Source organism: Lontra canadensis, unplaced genomic scaffold, assembly GCF_010015895.1.
Source record: "Lontra canadensis isolate GAN:19392208 unplaced genomic scaffold, GSC_riverotter_1.0 scaffold16, whole genome shotgun sequence".
Classification (NCBI taxonomy): domain Eukaryota; kingdom Metazoa; phylum Chordata; class Mammalia; order Carnivora; family Mustelidae; genus Lontra; species Lontra canadensis.
The window spans coordinates 2,263,012-2,278,362 of NW_022631010.1; the positions used below are offsets into that span (position 1 = coordinate 2,263,012).

The window sequence follows — 15,351 nt, forward strand, 5'->3', positions numbered from 1 at the left end:
TAACTCCTGTTGGGATGGCAGTTCGACTTTCTAAAGGACGAGTATCAGAAACTGGAGCATTAGCAGGTGATCGACAGCACCTTCCCTCTATCAATATGTATCTCCACTAATTCTCTCTACAAACCAGCTTCTTCCTCTTCTCTGTCCCCACAGCAGAAGGTGGTTGCCCCCATAGCATTTGTGTTTGTTCAAGACACCAGTCTGGAATCTCTCCCAGTCTCATGTTGGGGAGTCTACTGTGGGTCAGGAGCTCATCTTGGTCCAGCTAGCATAGCCGGAAGGGCAGGATCACATAGCAGAACATGAATTCATGGGTCAGTTGGGCAGAGAAGTAGATCTAGGCTGTTATTCTAGAACTTCATTGTGGTCACCACTGGCTCCAAGTGCATGACTGAATTTAATTTAATTTAAATTTTTTTAAAAGATTTTTTTTTTAAAGATTTTATTTATTTATTTGACAGACAGAGATCACAAGTAGGCAGAAAGGCAGGCAGAGAGAGAGGAGGAAGCAGGATCCCCGCTGAGCAGAGAGCCTGATGTGGGACTCGATCCCAGGACTGGGATCATGACCTGAGCCGAAGGCAGAGGCTTTAACCCACTGAGCCACCGAGGCGCCCCAAGACTGAATTTAATTTTAAAGTAATTAAGATTAAAGAAAAATAAAAATTCAGGGGCACCTGGGTGGCTCAGTGGGTTAAGCCTCTGTGTTCAGCTCTGGTCATGATCTCAGGGTCCTAGGGATCGAGCCCCTCATTGGGCTCTCTGCTCAGCAGGGAGCCTGCTTCCCCCCCAACTCCTCCCACCTGCCTCTCTGCCTACTTGGGATATCTGTCTGTCGAATAAATAAATCTTTAAAATAAAATAAAATAAAATAAAAATTCAGGTCCTCATTTATACTAGCTACATTTCAAGTGCTCAATAGCCACATGTGGCTAGTGGCTACTGCATTGCACAGTGTATATATGGAACATTTACCTAAGTGCAGAAAACTCTGTTGGACAGTGCTGTTCTAGAAGGTGTCCACTATACTTAATGATATTTGGTCAGAGCTAAGAGCGTCTATATCGGTTAGGGTACAAGCTATGCTATCGTAACAGGAGATCCATAAGATACTGTGGCTTAAATATAATAGAAGCCCTGGGGCACCTGGGTGGCTCAGTCAGTTGAACATCTGACTCTTAGTTTTGGCTCGGGTCATGACCTCAGGGTCCTGGGATCGAAGCCTGCATAGGGCTGTGCACTCAGAGCAGAGTCTGCTTGTTCCTCTCCCTTCTCCTCTGCTCCTCCCCTACTTGTGTGCTCTCTCTCTCTATTATATCTTTCACAAATACATACAATAGAAATCCTTGCTTTCTTAGGAAACAGACCATGTCTGACATGGCATCTCCAAAGTGTCAGCATCCATTTATTTCTGTTTTGTTGGCCAGCCTTCCCTAGACGGTGGCTCATGACCTCATGGTCAAGATGGCTCTTCACCAGTCTGTGTCCCAGCCAGCTCGACCCTGTCAGGGAAACAGAGAAGGAAAGGAAGGGCATGCCTCTTTAATAGGCAGACCTTGGCAGCGGCACACATCCCTTCTGCTCTCATCCTATTTGCCAGACTTGGTCACATAAGTACTCACAGCTATAAGGGAGCCTCAAAAAGGGTCTCAAGCTGGAAGACTCAATTGTCCTGGGTCTCAATTGTCCTCTATCTTGGAGGACAATTGGCAGCTGGTCCCACAGGACTATGTCATTCCATACCTCCTCCTTGCAGGTGAGCAGGCTGAAGAAATAGAGGCAAACAGTGGATCAGTGGAAGAGCAGTCCCACCTCCTGACTCCTGTCTCAGTGCTCTTTCATCGCCTTGTTGTGGCTGTGGTTGAGTCCCTTTAAGCAGCCATCCCAAAGGTCCAAACACTTCTACTTACTTGGTTAGAACTTAGTCATGTGACCACACCTAGCTGCAAAGGAGGCTGGGAAGTGTGGTTTTTCTTCCAGGCGGCATGGGCGTGGTTCTGTAAGCCAGGGGAAACAGGAGAGCATGGATGGTGGCATGCATCCAGTATTTTCTACCATGCTGCCCTGTCAGAGACTTTACCTAGAGGAGGACAGCGATATGGAACATAAATTAAACTCTTATGAATTAGTGACAGTTGTGATGTGTGCTGCATGGGAGCCCATGTCATGACAGTAACTGCTGACCTGTCCTCTGACCAGTCAAGTACATGAAGGAGGTCTCACCATATTTTAAGAACTCTGCCAGCGGGACCTCGGTTGGCTGGGACTCGCCTCCTGCTTCACCCCTTCAGCGACAGCCATCTTCCCCTGGTCCCCCACCCCGGGACCTCAGTGATGCCAAACGCGTGTCCTTGAAGATGGCATATGTCTCGAGGAGATGCACCCCCAGTGACCCAGAGCCCAGGTAAGTCTGGGGTGGGGGGGCAACTCAGGCAGATATGAGTGGTGGGGTCGAAGGAAAGATGGCGGTGTGTTGCGAGTGACCAGTGCAATGCCTGAACATAGTAGGGCTTAAGAAATGTTTGTTTGTTGAATGGGTGTAAGAGTGAAGAGGATGATGGTACGCTTGGGTTCTCTCTTTTTCCTCTGAACAGCTCACATCTGAGGAGGAGCTTGGACTGTAGAAGAACCCTGGAGTCCAGTCCTGGTTCTTCTTGAACTAGTCCCTTTTCCTCACTGACCTTTAGATTCCCCACTGGGAAATAAAGTTTCTAGACTCAGTGATCCTCTCAAGTCTCTTCTAACTCTGCTGAGGTTTGTAGATGTCCAGTAACATTCATGTCAGGGCCGTGGAAAGTTACTGTCCTTCACATATGGGCAGCCCTTACCAGTTCATTGATGGTAAGATTGGTAAGAGCCAACACTATTGAGTGTTTACCATGCACGATTTATTTTATTTTATTTTATTTTTTAAAGATTTTATTTATTTATTTGACAGACAGAGATCTCAAGTAGGCAGAGAGGCAGGCAGAGAGTGAGAGGGGGAAATCAGGCTCCCTGCTGAGCAGAGAGCCCAATGTGGGGCTCTATCCCAGGACCCTGGGATCATGACCTGAGCTGAAGGCAGAGGCTTTAACCCACTGAGCCACCCAGGCGCTCCTACCATGCACAATTTAATTTAACTCTCGCAGCACCCCTACGAGCAAAGGCCCATTATTTCAGCCCCATTTTGTAGATGAGGACAGAGAGAGGCAGTAACCTGCCCAAGATCACACACCCAGGAAGGGATAGAACTTGCCTCATTCCCAGTAGCCCTCTCTGCTTTAGAAACTGCAGGTGCCTGAGGGATGGTGGCGGTTGACTGGAGGATATGTTGACCGAGTGGGGTATGCAGGATCGAGGGTGGTGTTTACATAGTGTGAGCATAAAAGGCTTTTGCTGTGGGTCCTTGTTACAGCTGAGGTTCAATACCGGCCGGCCGAAGCCCAACATTGGCCTGGGGGTTCAGCATCCAGATGGCGTAGCCCTACCTGCGATCCCAGCTCCAGCCTGCCCCCACGAGGCAAGAGCTGGTGATTTGCAGGTCACTTAAGATGTTCCACCAAAGGGGCCTTTTGTGTTAGATGAAGGCGAGGTGGTTTTAGTCATTCCTGAGACTTACTGAACATTAGGTAAATTGTGGTTCCCAGCCTGATCCCAGACATCACCCGAAACCTGTGTGTTTGTGTGTTTTCTGTGTTCATGGGGAGTTGACAGTAAATGCAAGCGTTTGTGTGTATATGTGAGCGTTTGCATGGGTGTGGGTGTAGATTTGTGCCTATGTGTTTGTGTATGTTTGTGTTAATATCCACGTGTGTGTGTGTGTGTGTGTGTGTGTACATGGGTGCTTGACTATGGGCATGTGTGTAACACAGATAACTTGGATATACCTGTGGTTCCTTATCAGCACTAAATATCCCAGTCAAAGGAACATGATCTGGTAACCAAACTGTAATGAAAAATATTTCACACTTTTACTACGTGTTAGGATCACACTGGACTGCAAGTATCAGGAAGGCCAGTAAACAATGGCTAAAATAAAGGGCAAGTTTACTTTTCCACATGTTTGAGAAATGGTTCAGGATCAGCTAATTAGGCTTTTTTCGCTCCTCAAGAATGCCCTTAATGAATCAAGCTTCTAGCTTCTCCTCTGCCATTTTCATTGTGTATTTTCTTCTTAGAGGTAGAATGGTGGTTGTGCCTTGAAGCCTGTGTCCATATTCCAGGCAGGAAGAAGGCAAAAGGCAAAGGAACTTTTCTCTTGGTATTTTGTTCCTTTGCCGCATAATAAACCATCCTAAAATACAGTGTCTTGAAAGATAACAGTTCATTATTTCTTATAAATCTATAATCTGAGCTGGCTCGGCTGGCCAGTTCTTCTGCTTTTTGTGGTGTCTGCGGGGGCTGGAAGTACAAGATGGCTGCTTCGCCCCCATGGCTGCTGCCTCAGCTAGAATAGTTGGAACAGCCAGGGGCTGGCTAAGCAGTCCTCTTTCCGCAAGGCCTTTCTATGTGCCTTGTTCTTCCTCTCAGGGTAGTTGGTCGCAGGGTACTTGGACTTCGTGGTGGCTTGGGAATGCCAGAATGTCACTTCTGTCACATTTTATTTGTCAAATCAAGTTACAAGGTCAAGGAGAAGAGAAAGAAACTTCACCTCTTGATGAGAAAAGTGGACTGTGTGGACAGGGAGGGATGGATTTGGTGGAAGCCATCTTTGGAGAGTAACCACCCCATCTAGGGAAGCTTTCCCTTCAGTTGGGAGAGGACGTCCTGGCCAGAGACTTCTGTCTATGTCTCATGGTTGGATCTGGTGGCCAGCCCTAGCTGCAAGGGAGGTGGGAATTCAGGTACTTCCCTTCCTAGTTCTGCAGTAGAGGGAGGCAAAGGAGAAGGGGGTTGGAATGGGTATCGTGTGAGCCATTCTCCAGTTTCTGTCTCACTTCATCTGTGACAGGAAGGGCAAAGAGGACCGAATCATTCATGGTTCAAACATAACATTTTAAAATCCTTTCCCTGTCACTGCTCCTCTCGGTACCTCCTGGAAACCCTTCCCCCACAATTGTCCACATGGCTTTTTTTCTCCCTCCCTTCTCCGTTCTCCACTCCTCCAGCTCTTTTTATGCAGACTGACTTGGCCTCTCAGTTTCCACGCTCTCCCCCCACCCCCGCCCCCGTTAGTTTATTACTTGCATCCTGTGCCGCAAGGGAGGAGCCAGGAGCTGGCTCAGAGGGAGAATCCTTCTCCTTAGAAACCAGGAGAAAAAAAAGTAAGATCATGAATCCTCACGCAGTGATTTTGGCTCCTATCACACATGTTTGCATATGTGTTTAATTTGTATGTATATGCCTGTGTGTGTATGTGTCATAGTCTCTTGTTCCTAGGCCCTACGAAGCCCCAGTTGTGGCTGGAGCCCCCGCAGGGAGTGTCACTCCCCACCATCTCTTGGATACCCTGCGGTTTCTCCTGGTTTTGCCGAGAGTGGGGTTTGGGGCCAGGTTTTAAGGTTGGGCAGCTGCAGCCCAACAAGCTGGTCCTCCCCTCCCCTCTGTTTGTGCCTGCAGGTATCTGGAGATCTGTTCAGCAGATGGCCAAGACACCCTCTTCCTGAGAGCCAAGGACGAGGCTAGCGCAAAGTCGTGGGCAGCTGCTATCCAGGCCCAGGTCAACACTCTGATGCCTTGGGTCAAGGACGAGCTGCAGGCGCTGCTTGCAGCCACCAGCACAGCTGGGAGCCAGGACATCAAGCATATCGGCTGGCTGACTGAGCAGGTGCCTGCTGGGCCAGGCCTCAGTCCCCCACCTTGACCCCTCCCCTGGAGCTAACCACATTCCTGGGCACCATCCCACTCCATCCTGGCCCTCTGACCGCACCCCTCCCTGCCCCTCCTCACTGTTGGCTTGCCCCCTGCAGCTGCCCAGTGGGGGCACGGCACCCACCCTGGCCTTGCTGATGGAGAAGGAGCTGCTTCTCTACTGCCATCTACCCCAGACCCGTGAGGCTCTGAGCCAGCCAGCCCGTACGGCCCCCCTCATTGCCACCAGGTATCCGCGGGCAGGCAGGGGTGCCTGTCTCACCCAGAGGTTGGGTGGGGGTGATGCTCTCCATGAGTCTCAGAGCTTGGGGGATTCCAGCCTCATTCTGCCCTGGGTTATTTGCCAGGTGACTTGAAGCAAGTCTCTATGTTATCTGGGCCTTAGTTTCTTTATCTGTAAAATGGGGGCTTGCAAGAGAAGGATGCGAGGTCCCTCTGGTCACTCACTGATTGACACCTACTCTGCCCCAATCTGTGCAGCATGGTTCAGGGGACAGGGAGCTGATCCCAGCAGTCTGTCCTGAGGGAGTACCCAGTCTGGTGGGGGAGGCTGCTCTAGGAACAGTCTCCATAGCAGAGTTTAGGAACCCCTTCACTCTGCCTGGTCTGATGGGCAAGGCTTTAGCAGGAGGTGCTGTTGAGCTGGGCTTTGACGGACGAGTAGAAGTTTGCTATTTCAGAAAGAGTGGAAGAGCGTCTTACACAGAGAGAACAACATGGTCAAAGTTACAGAAGTATTAAGGGCTACAGGGTGTTCATGGAGCTCCGAGTGTGCTATAAGCGGGATGTAGACTCTACACAGGAAATGGAGAGAAACAAGGCAGGGAGCTGGCAGGGCCTGATCTTGTGGAAACTCTCCTGCCCAGTTAAGGAATGCAAGTGGCTTTATCTTAAGAGTTGTGGCCCAGTGGAAGGGTTTTAGCCTGGGAGTGAGGTGAGGTATTTGTGTGTGTGTGTGTGTGTGTGTGTGTGTGTGTGTGTGTATGTGTGTGTATGTTTAATTTAAAAAAAATTATTTTTAAGCTTTTTAAAAAAAAGATTTATTTTAATTTTTAAAGATTTTATTTATTTATGAGAGACAGAGAATGCAAGAGAGAGCAGGAGGAGGAGAGGGGCAGAGGGAGAGGGAGTAGCAGACCACCTCCCCTTTTCCCCCCTGCCCGGCGTCCGATACCCTGCTGAGCAAGAAGCCATATGCAGAGGCTCTATCCCTGAGATCATGACCTGAGCAGAAGGCAGGCACTCAACTGACTGAGGCACCATGGTCCCCCTTTATTTATTTATTTTAGAGAGATAGTAAGAGCTATCGGTGGGGGTGTTGTGCAAAAGGAGAGGGAGAAGGAGAGAGAGAATCCGAAGTAGACTCCCTGTTGAATGTGGAACCCAAAGCGGGGTTTGATCTCACAACCCTGAGATCATGACCTGAGCCGGAATCAAGAGTCTGGTGCTTACCCGACTGAGCCACCCAGGTGCCCCAACTTGGGTTGAGTTTTAGAAGAATTCCTGTGGCTGCCACATGGGAAATGTATTGGAGGGGGAAGGATGGAAGCTGGGAGGCTGGTGTAGTCATGCAGGAGAGATGGTGGAGGTGGGTGGAGGCAGCAGATGGAGAAGAAAGGCCGCATTTGCATTGGAAGACACATGGGTGGTAAAATTAACTGGGCTTAGAGCTTGCCAGATGGGGAGGGTGAGGGAGGTGTCCAGGATGAATGGATGAATGGGAGGTTTGGAGCTTGTGTCTGGATGAGCAGTGGGACTAGGGGTGGGAGTGCAAAAGAGGGAGACTGGAGCAAGTTGCCGAGTTGAGTGGGGGACAGATAGGGAGTTTGGATGGGAATCTTGGGGAGTTGTGGATTTATAGTTCCGGGCCCAGAAACGGGAAACTGGGTGTCACAGCAGCTCTAGTAGGTAGCTGAAGTTATGGGAGAGAGTGTGTGGAGTGAGGAGCAAAGAGGGCTAGGGGCCAGAACTCTGCGTCTGTTGCCCAGAGAGGGGGAGTGAGTTACCCTAGGTTAACACAGCAAGTGGGAATCAAACCAAGTGCCTGGGCCATTGCTGCTCATATCTCTTCCCCTGGATGGGGCTCCAGCCCATGGGTCAGGAGCCCGATGTCTACCAGGAATAAGCTGGTCATGGATTGCCAAACTAATCAAGGGACTCATTAATTCAGGTCACAAATGTTTATTGAACACCTACTACATGCCGGGTATTGCTTTAATTGCTGAGAAGAGAGTGGTGAACCAATTAGACAAAATTTGTATCCTAGATGATATTCTAGCAAAAAAGACAACCAAAAACCAAGTGGAGCAAATAAAGAATAATTTCTGGTTATCATGATGAAAAGTAAGGCTAGTGAGTGCCAGGGGTGCTATTTTAGACAGGGAGGTCAGGGAAGGCTTCTCAGAGATGACATTTGAGCAAAGATCTGAAGGGAGTGAGGGAGGGAGCCATGCAGGTCATCAGAGAAGAGTGCCCTTGACAGAGGGAACAGCCTGTGCAGATGTGCTGAGGCAAGAATGTGCTCCACGTGTTTGAAGACACTAGCATGGACTGAGTTGCGGGAGCAAGGGAAGGGTGGCAGGAGGTGGGCCGGTGAGTCTGTCAGGGCGCAGCTGGAAGTCCTGTTCACTGATGAGGTGGTAAAGGAGTCACAGGGGCCCTTCCCCAGGTCACCACCCCCATGGTCTATTTCCCCATTGTCTGAGATATCACACTTTGCCCTCCCCCTTCACTCCACCCCGCCACTCCTAGGCTGGTGCACTCAGGTCCCTCCAAGGGTTCGGTGCCCTACGATACAGAGCTCTCTTTCGCCTTGCGCACGGGTACACGTCATGGTGTGGACACTCACCTGTTCAGCGTGGAGTCGCCGCAGGAGCTGGCCGCCTGGACCCGCCAGCTGGTGGATGGCTGTCACCGGGCTGCTGAGGGTGTGCAAGAGGTGTCTACAGGTGGGCTGGGCAGATCTGGGAATGCCTCTCTGGTGATGAGCCTCTCACCCCCAGAAGCATTCAAACTTCATACTGTAGGGTGCTTCAGGAGGGGGATATGAAGTGGGTTTTGGGGTCCCTAGGAGCTCTCTCTTTTGGATGTGCAGGCGCCCCAGTGGGTAGTAAGACTCTTTGCCCTGGGTTTTCTTGCCTGGCTTTGTGATTCCCCTGGGGTACGGTTGCCAGAAAAACTGTAGGACGCCCACTTAAATGTGAATTTCAGAAAAAAAAAACAAATACTTTCTTTTTTTTTTTTAAGATTTTATTTATTTATTTGACAGAGAGAGATCACAAGTAGACGGAGAGGCAGGCAGAGAGAGAGAGAGAGAGGGAAGCAGACTCCCCGCCGAGCAGAGAGCCCAATGCGGGACTCGATCCCAGGACCCTGAGATCATGACCTGAGCCGAAGGCAGCGGCTTAACCCACTGAGCCACCCAGGAGCCCCAACAAATACTTTCTTAGTGTAAATATGTCCAAATTATCCATTGCTTATCCAAAATTCACATTTAACGGGGCAATTCAACGGGTCTCTAAGGTCTCCAAGGGCCATGCTTGGTGGGTCTCCTGATAACCTTTATAGGGAGAGAGGGAGTGGGCCTTCCGAAAATGGCAGAGTTTAAGCTTCCCTTTCTACTTCTGGTGTTGATGGACGTGGGACCTGAAGTGGGGTAGAGTTTCTCCAAGAGCCCGTTTTTCTGTATTTGAGGATGGGGGCAACTCCATGCGGGGAGAATGTACAGATGGCCTACCAGGCAGTGAGCTCCCCATCCTAAGCGGTACTCAAGCCCCATCTGTGGCATTACTGACGAGGGTCGGCTGTGGGGCTCATGGTCTCTGAGGGGCCAGCTGTGCCTGTGCCCACGTGCAACCCCCCTTGCCCCCACAGCCTGCACGTGGAATGGCCGGCCCTGCAGCCTTTCTGTGCACATCGACAAGGGCTTCACACTGTGGGCGGCGGAGCCCAGCGCAGCCCGAGCCGTGCTGCTTCGACAGCCCTTTGAGAAGCTGCAGATGTCCTCGGATGACGGTGCCAGCCTCCTCTTCCTGGACTTCGGGGGTGCTGAAGGAGAGATTGTGAGTGGAGGGGGCGGGAGGCTGTATTGTCCCAGCGGCCAGGCTGGGTGGGGCTCCTGACCCTTCTTTCCATCCACCCTGCAGCAGCTGGACCTGCACTCGTGCCCCAAAACCATGGTCTTCATCATCCACTCTTTCCTCTCGGCCAAAGTCACCCGCCTGGGGCTTTTGGCCTAGAGGTCACTGGAAGCACTCGCCCTGAAGAGAGGGTGTCTGCCACCTGGCCTGACCTGGCCCTCCGCTGACTGCCTGCTCACCACTGGGCTGAGGGAAGGGAGTGGAAAGGAATAAGAGATTGGAGTCCCAGCCTTTAAGGGAGTCTGGGATGGTCTTGGGACTGGGACCCGGACTCAGGACACAGTGGATTCTGCCTGTGATGGGGTAACCTCCCAGCTGCCCCACCATTCCCCCACCAGTGCCTTTTGCAGAGAGATATTTTGTGTACACAAAAGCCATTCCGAGCCTGGGATGTGCCCCTGTGGGGATCCTGACCCCAGACAACAACTGCCAGGCCTCCTAGAGGCCCCTAAGCCACCCTCAGAGGCCTCCTCTGAAGCTGGAGTTCCCTGGGGTCCATGGCAAGAGAAAGAGGAGGAACCTTTCTGTTCATTTCTCCCCTCAGCTCCACCACCTGGAGCGTCGGTTTTTCTCTTCATCCTCTCTCCTCCTTCCTCTTGGATAAATAAAGAGCCTGTGAGCACATAGGCAGCCTGGCCTAGTGTTTGTGGTTTGTGCCTTGGCCTCTGGACTCTTTGGTGGCCACCGTAGTCCCAAGATGGACCAGACCCAGGACTGGGGTGCTTTTCCTGGAGAAGAGCAGACCTTTAACCACAGGGCCATAAAGAAAGTGTATTTGTTATCTATTTATTGTGTGACAAATTACCCCCAAATTTAACAGCTTGAAGTTTATTATTTTTCAGGTTCTGTGGATCAGGAATATGTGAGAGGCTAAGCTGGGATATTGTTGACTCAGGGTTTTTTTTATGAGGTTGCAGTCAAGGTATTGGCTGGGGCTGTCCTCATCTGAAAGCTTGACTGGGGCTAGAGGATCTATTCCCAACATTACTCACTCATTTGGCTGCTGGCAGGAAGCCCTAGTTCTTTACCCCACGGGCCTAACCGAGGGCTGCTCAAGTATGCTTGTGACAAGGCAGCTGGCTTCCCCCAGAGGGAGTGACACAGAAGATAGAGCCAAGAGGAATTGACAATGCCTCTTATGACCCAGACTTGGATATCTCATACTGTCAGTTCTGCTGTATTCTAGTCATTAAAAGGGAGTCACTAAGCCCAGCTGACACTCAAGGGGAGGGAAATTAGGCTCCATTTATTGAAGAAAGGAATATCAGAGAATCTGTGGACCTATTTAAAAACCATCATAGAGGGGCACCTGGGTGGCTCAGATAGCTAAGTGTCTGTCTTTGGCTCAGGTCATGATCCCAGGGTCCTGGGATCGAGCCCCACATCAGGCTCCTTGCTCAGCGGGGAGCCTGCTTCTCCCTCTCCCTCTGCTGCTGCTCCCCCTGTTTATGCTCTCTGTCTCTCTCTCTCTCTCTACCCCTGTCAAATAAATACATAAATTCTTAAAAAAAAAAAAACCATCAACAACACATCATAGAGAGCCTCAGGCTCCTTTCCTGTGGGGGAGAGGACACTTGGAAAATGGTTTGTGGAATGTTCTTTAGAAGCTGTAATGTGCTGGCTGGATGTGAGTATGCCACGTTTATAACTCTACTTGCTTGTGCTGTCCAGAAGATCAGTGACAGTAATGAGAGCTTATGATTGGAGACTGCTTGCTCTCTGCCAGGCACTTTGCATACATTTCTTCATTGGATCTTCACCACACACCTATGATCTCCATTTCAAAGATGCAGAAACTGTGGCTCAGAGAGGGAAAGTGACTTGCTCAGAGTCACACAGCTCTGAGGCATCTAAGCCTGGGTTCAAACCAGGTCTTTATTGCTTCAGAGCCATGTGCACCTTGGAGACATTCTGGCCCTGCACTATCCATTAGAAATATAATGTGAATCACATGTGTAATTAAACATTTTCTAGTAGCCACATTTTAAAATGTAAAAAGGTGAAAATTATTTTTTGTTTTTATTTTATCTTTAAAAAGATTTTATTTATTTATTTGACAGAAAGAGCACAAGCAGGGGGAGCAGAAGTGGCAGAGGGAGAAGGAGGCCCCCTGCTGAGCAGGATGCCCTTTGCTATGTGGGGCTCTCTCCCAGAGGCCTGGAATCATGACCTGAGCCGAAGGCAGATGCTTAACCAATTGAGCCACCCAGGGGCCCCTTATTTTTTTAAAACATATTTTATTTATATATTTGAGACACAGAGAGAGGGATAGTGAGAGAGCACAAGTGGTGGGGGAAGAGGGAGAAGCAGACTCCCCACTGAGCAGGGAGCCAGATGCAGGGCTTGATCCCAGGACCCCAGGATCATGACCTGAGCCCAAGGCAGATGCTTAAATGACTGAGCCATCCAGGCGCCCTGAGAATAACTTTAATAATATGTTTTATCTAACGCAATGTGTCAAAAATATCACTTCACATATATCAAAATCTATTGAGAGGTTTTACTTTTTCTGGGTACTAATTCTTTGAAATCTGGTGTGTATTTTATATCTATAGCACATCTCTAAGTGCCAAATTTTCATTGGAAATTCTTTTTTTTTAAAGATTTTATTTATTTATTTTTAGAGAGTGAGAGCATAGGCAGAGGGGGGAACAGAGAGGGAGGGAGGTGCAGGAGAAAGAATCTCAGACCCCAAGCTGAGCGCAGAGCCCTAAGTGGGTCTGGATCTCATGACCCTGAAATCATGATCTGAGCCGAAACCAAGAGTGAGACGCTTAACCCACTGAGCCACCCAGGCATCCCAATTGGAAATTCTTGATTTATATTTATATTTCATAAAATTTATAGTCGAAGAAAGTAGATTCACATGCCCAAGTTAGTCCAACTGCACTAAAATTTTCCAATAATTAAATTGAGCATCAGTTTTTAAATTAAAATGAATTAAACTTAAGGGGTGCCTGGGTGGCTCAGTGGGTTGGGCCTCTGCCTTCGGCTCGGGTCGTGATCTCTGGGTCCTGGGATCGAGCCCTGCATCCGGCTCTGCACAGCAGGGAACCTGCTTCCTCTTCTCTCTCTGCCTGCCTCTCTGCCTCTCTGATCTCTCTCTCTCTGTTGAATAAATAAATAAAATCTTTAAAAAAATGAATTAAACTTAAGTAAAATTTAGTTCCTCATTCACACCAGCTGCGTATCAAGTGCTCAGTAGCCACATGTGGCTGGTGGCTGTTGTATTGGATTGAGCAGTTTTAAGCAAGCCCTGCAGGAGGGAACCGAGGACATGTGAAGTCACATAACAAGCCACAGCCGGAGCTATAGTTCTGGAAGCCTGGGGAGACTCAGGTGAGCAGAGATACTCCAGCCTTGCCTGTGCATCTACCCATCTGCCCATCCATCTGTCAATTCATTGTTCATCTGAGAAAAATCTAGTGTGTGCCTACTCTGTGGTAGTTCTTGGGGCCAGAGGCTGATTTGCTGAGAGCAAGACGGACAGATTCCCATGCACAGGGAACAGAAATCTAGCAGGATCTCCCACAAGCATATGTGTGGTATAGATTGAGCAGACATCGAAATAGCAGAGGGGCCAGCGAGAACCTGACCTATTCTAGGGGTTTAGGGGAGGTTTTTCTCAGAAGGAGACATGGGAGCCAAAGTTCATCTGAAGGAGTATACTAAAAATCAGCTCCTGCTGCTGTAATGCTATGGGGGGAAAAACCCAACCCAACCTCAGTGACCACAGCCATAAGTATTTATTTTCATGCTCCCGGGGCTGCCTGTTGACTGCAACTTGACCTTTGTAAGCTGGGCTTGGCTGGATGGCTTTGCTCCAGGCTATGGGTTTGGCTCAAGTCCACTCTGTGTTCTTTCTGGAGCCCAGGATGAAGGGACATCAGCTCTCAAGGCACTTTCTTTTCTCCTGGCAAGTGACTGGAGTTCAAAGGCAAGCAAATTGCATAAGCATGGTTACATCCTCTGTCTGTGTTATGTCCTCTGTCATTCTCTTGGCCAAAACAAGTCCTGTAGCTGAGCTGTCAGTGGGGAAGGGGAAGGGAGGAATAAGAGCTCAGTAACAGAACTATCACCAACCAGTAAGAGATAGGTGGAAAGGGGGAATGGCATCCCAGGTGAGAGATCCTGGGGTAAGATGGAACAAAGGGGCTTCTAAACTCCTGGAATCTGGGGGGGTTGGGGATTGTTTTCATCACCTTCATTGTCCAAAACACAGCACTGTTTAAAACTCTACAACACGGCAACTAAAAGTAGAGGCTTAAAAGAATGTGGTGAGATGTTATGGGGAAGGTGGTGGGAAATGGTCCCTGGTTCCCAGGTGGGCTGGTATGTGTGTGGGGCAGGATATAGGGGATGTTGGGAACAGCTGTTGAGTGTGTGTGTGTGTGTGTGTGTGTGTGTGTGTGTGTGTGTGTGTTGGGCTGTGCAGCGTAACAGAACATTCCTCATGCTACCAGCTTCGTACCATGGGCCATGGAATTGCAGCTTCCTGCCCTGATCAAAGGGGCAAGGGGACATCTCCCTGTGGGGTTCCTAGGGGAAGGGCCAGATTTGAAAGAGGCAATTCTAAGAGCCCTAGAGACCTGGGTTCAAACCCTGACTTTCCCCTGACTCTCACATTGGAACACTCTGATGCTGGCTTCCTTCCAGCTCTAGAATTCCTCGCTCATGACTTTAAGAGGAGAAGACTGAGAGTAAAGGGGGAAGGGCCCTGATGCTACCATAAGCAGGACCTGAAACAGGGAGTTGGTATGTGTGGAAGGACAGGGGCCATGCTTGATGGTCGCCAGGGAGGGAGAAGGAGGATTGTCGCCCTTGGAGGTGTGGAAGGCATGCCCCCCTTGACATAACTCATAACAGATGTAGGTGCTGCCACCATAGTGGGACTCTGTGTGGCACAGGTACCACCCCCTCCATGGCCACATTAGGACAAGATATCTTCCCTTTGCAGTAAAAAACTTCACAGTAAACCTGAATATTTCTCCAGCTGGAATCTTTAGAGCCCAGTGTCCAGGAAATTGTCTCTAGAGTTTAAGTGTTTTCCACGATTTCTGAAACGTTGTATTTTACGGTACTAATAATTACCCCAAGTGATCAGATCGCATTCTAGGTTATCTGGAGAACCCACAGTAAAAATTAGGAACCATAGTACAGCTATTGGCCTGTATTTGCCTTTGTATTTTTGACTGAACTGGCACCCAGCAGTCATCTAAGGAGATAGGATGAACTTAATTCCAGTGTCTCAAACGCCTGAAATTCAGGTTTGTTTCCATCATCCTTATGACCCCAAGAAAGCACAATGGTCCCGGACTCTATGATCTTTGGGCAACTGCCACAGTCTCCTAAATGCTCTCCTTACTTGTCTCTCCATCCTCTTACCCCAGGTGCAGTGTATTCTTCCCACAGCAGCCAC

The 15,351-nt window shown here is 49.5% G+C and overlaps 1 protein-coding gene across 1 annotated transcript in view; it reads left to right on the forward strand.

The window, feature by feature from the left end:
• The window catches only part of SNTA1 (syntrophin alpha 1), a 29,501-nt gene extending 18,941 nt beyond the window's left edge, over window positions 1-10,560 (forward strand). Inside the window, exons 3-8 of the mRNA XM_032858881.1 lie at window positions 2,200-2,404; window positions 5,542-5,749; window positions 5,892-6,022; window positions 8,545-8,741; window positions 9,667-9,854; window positions 9,939-10,560. Coding sequence (XP_032714772.1) covers window positions 2,200-2,404; window positions 5,542-5,749; window positions 5,892-6,022; window positions 8,545-8,741; window positions 9,667-9,854; window positions 9,939-10,031 — 1,022 coding nt within the window. The 3' untranslated portion in view covers window positions 10,032-10,560. The remainder of the gene's footprint in view (window positions 1-2,199; window positions 2,405-5,541; window positions 5,750-5,891; window positions 6,023-8,544; window positions 8,742-9,666; window positions 9,855-9,938) is intronic.
• Window positions 10,561-15,351: the final 4,791 nt, after the last annotated feature.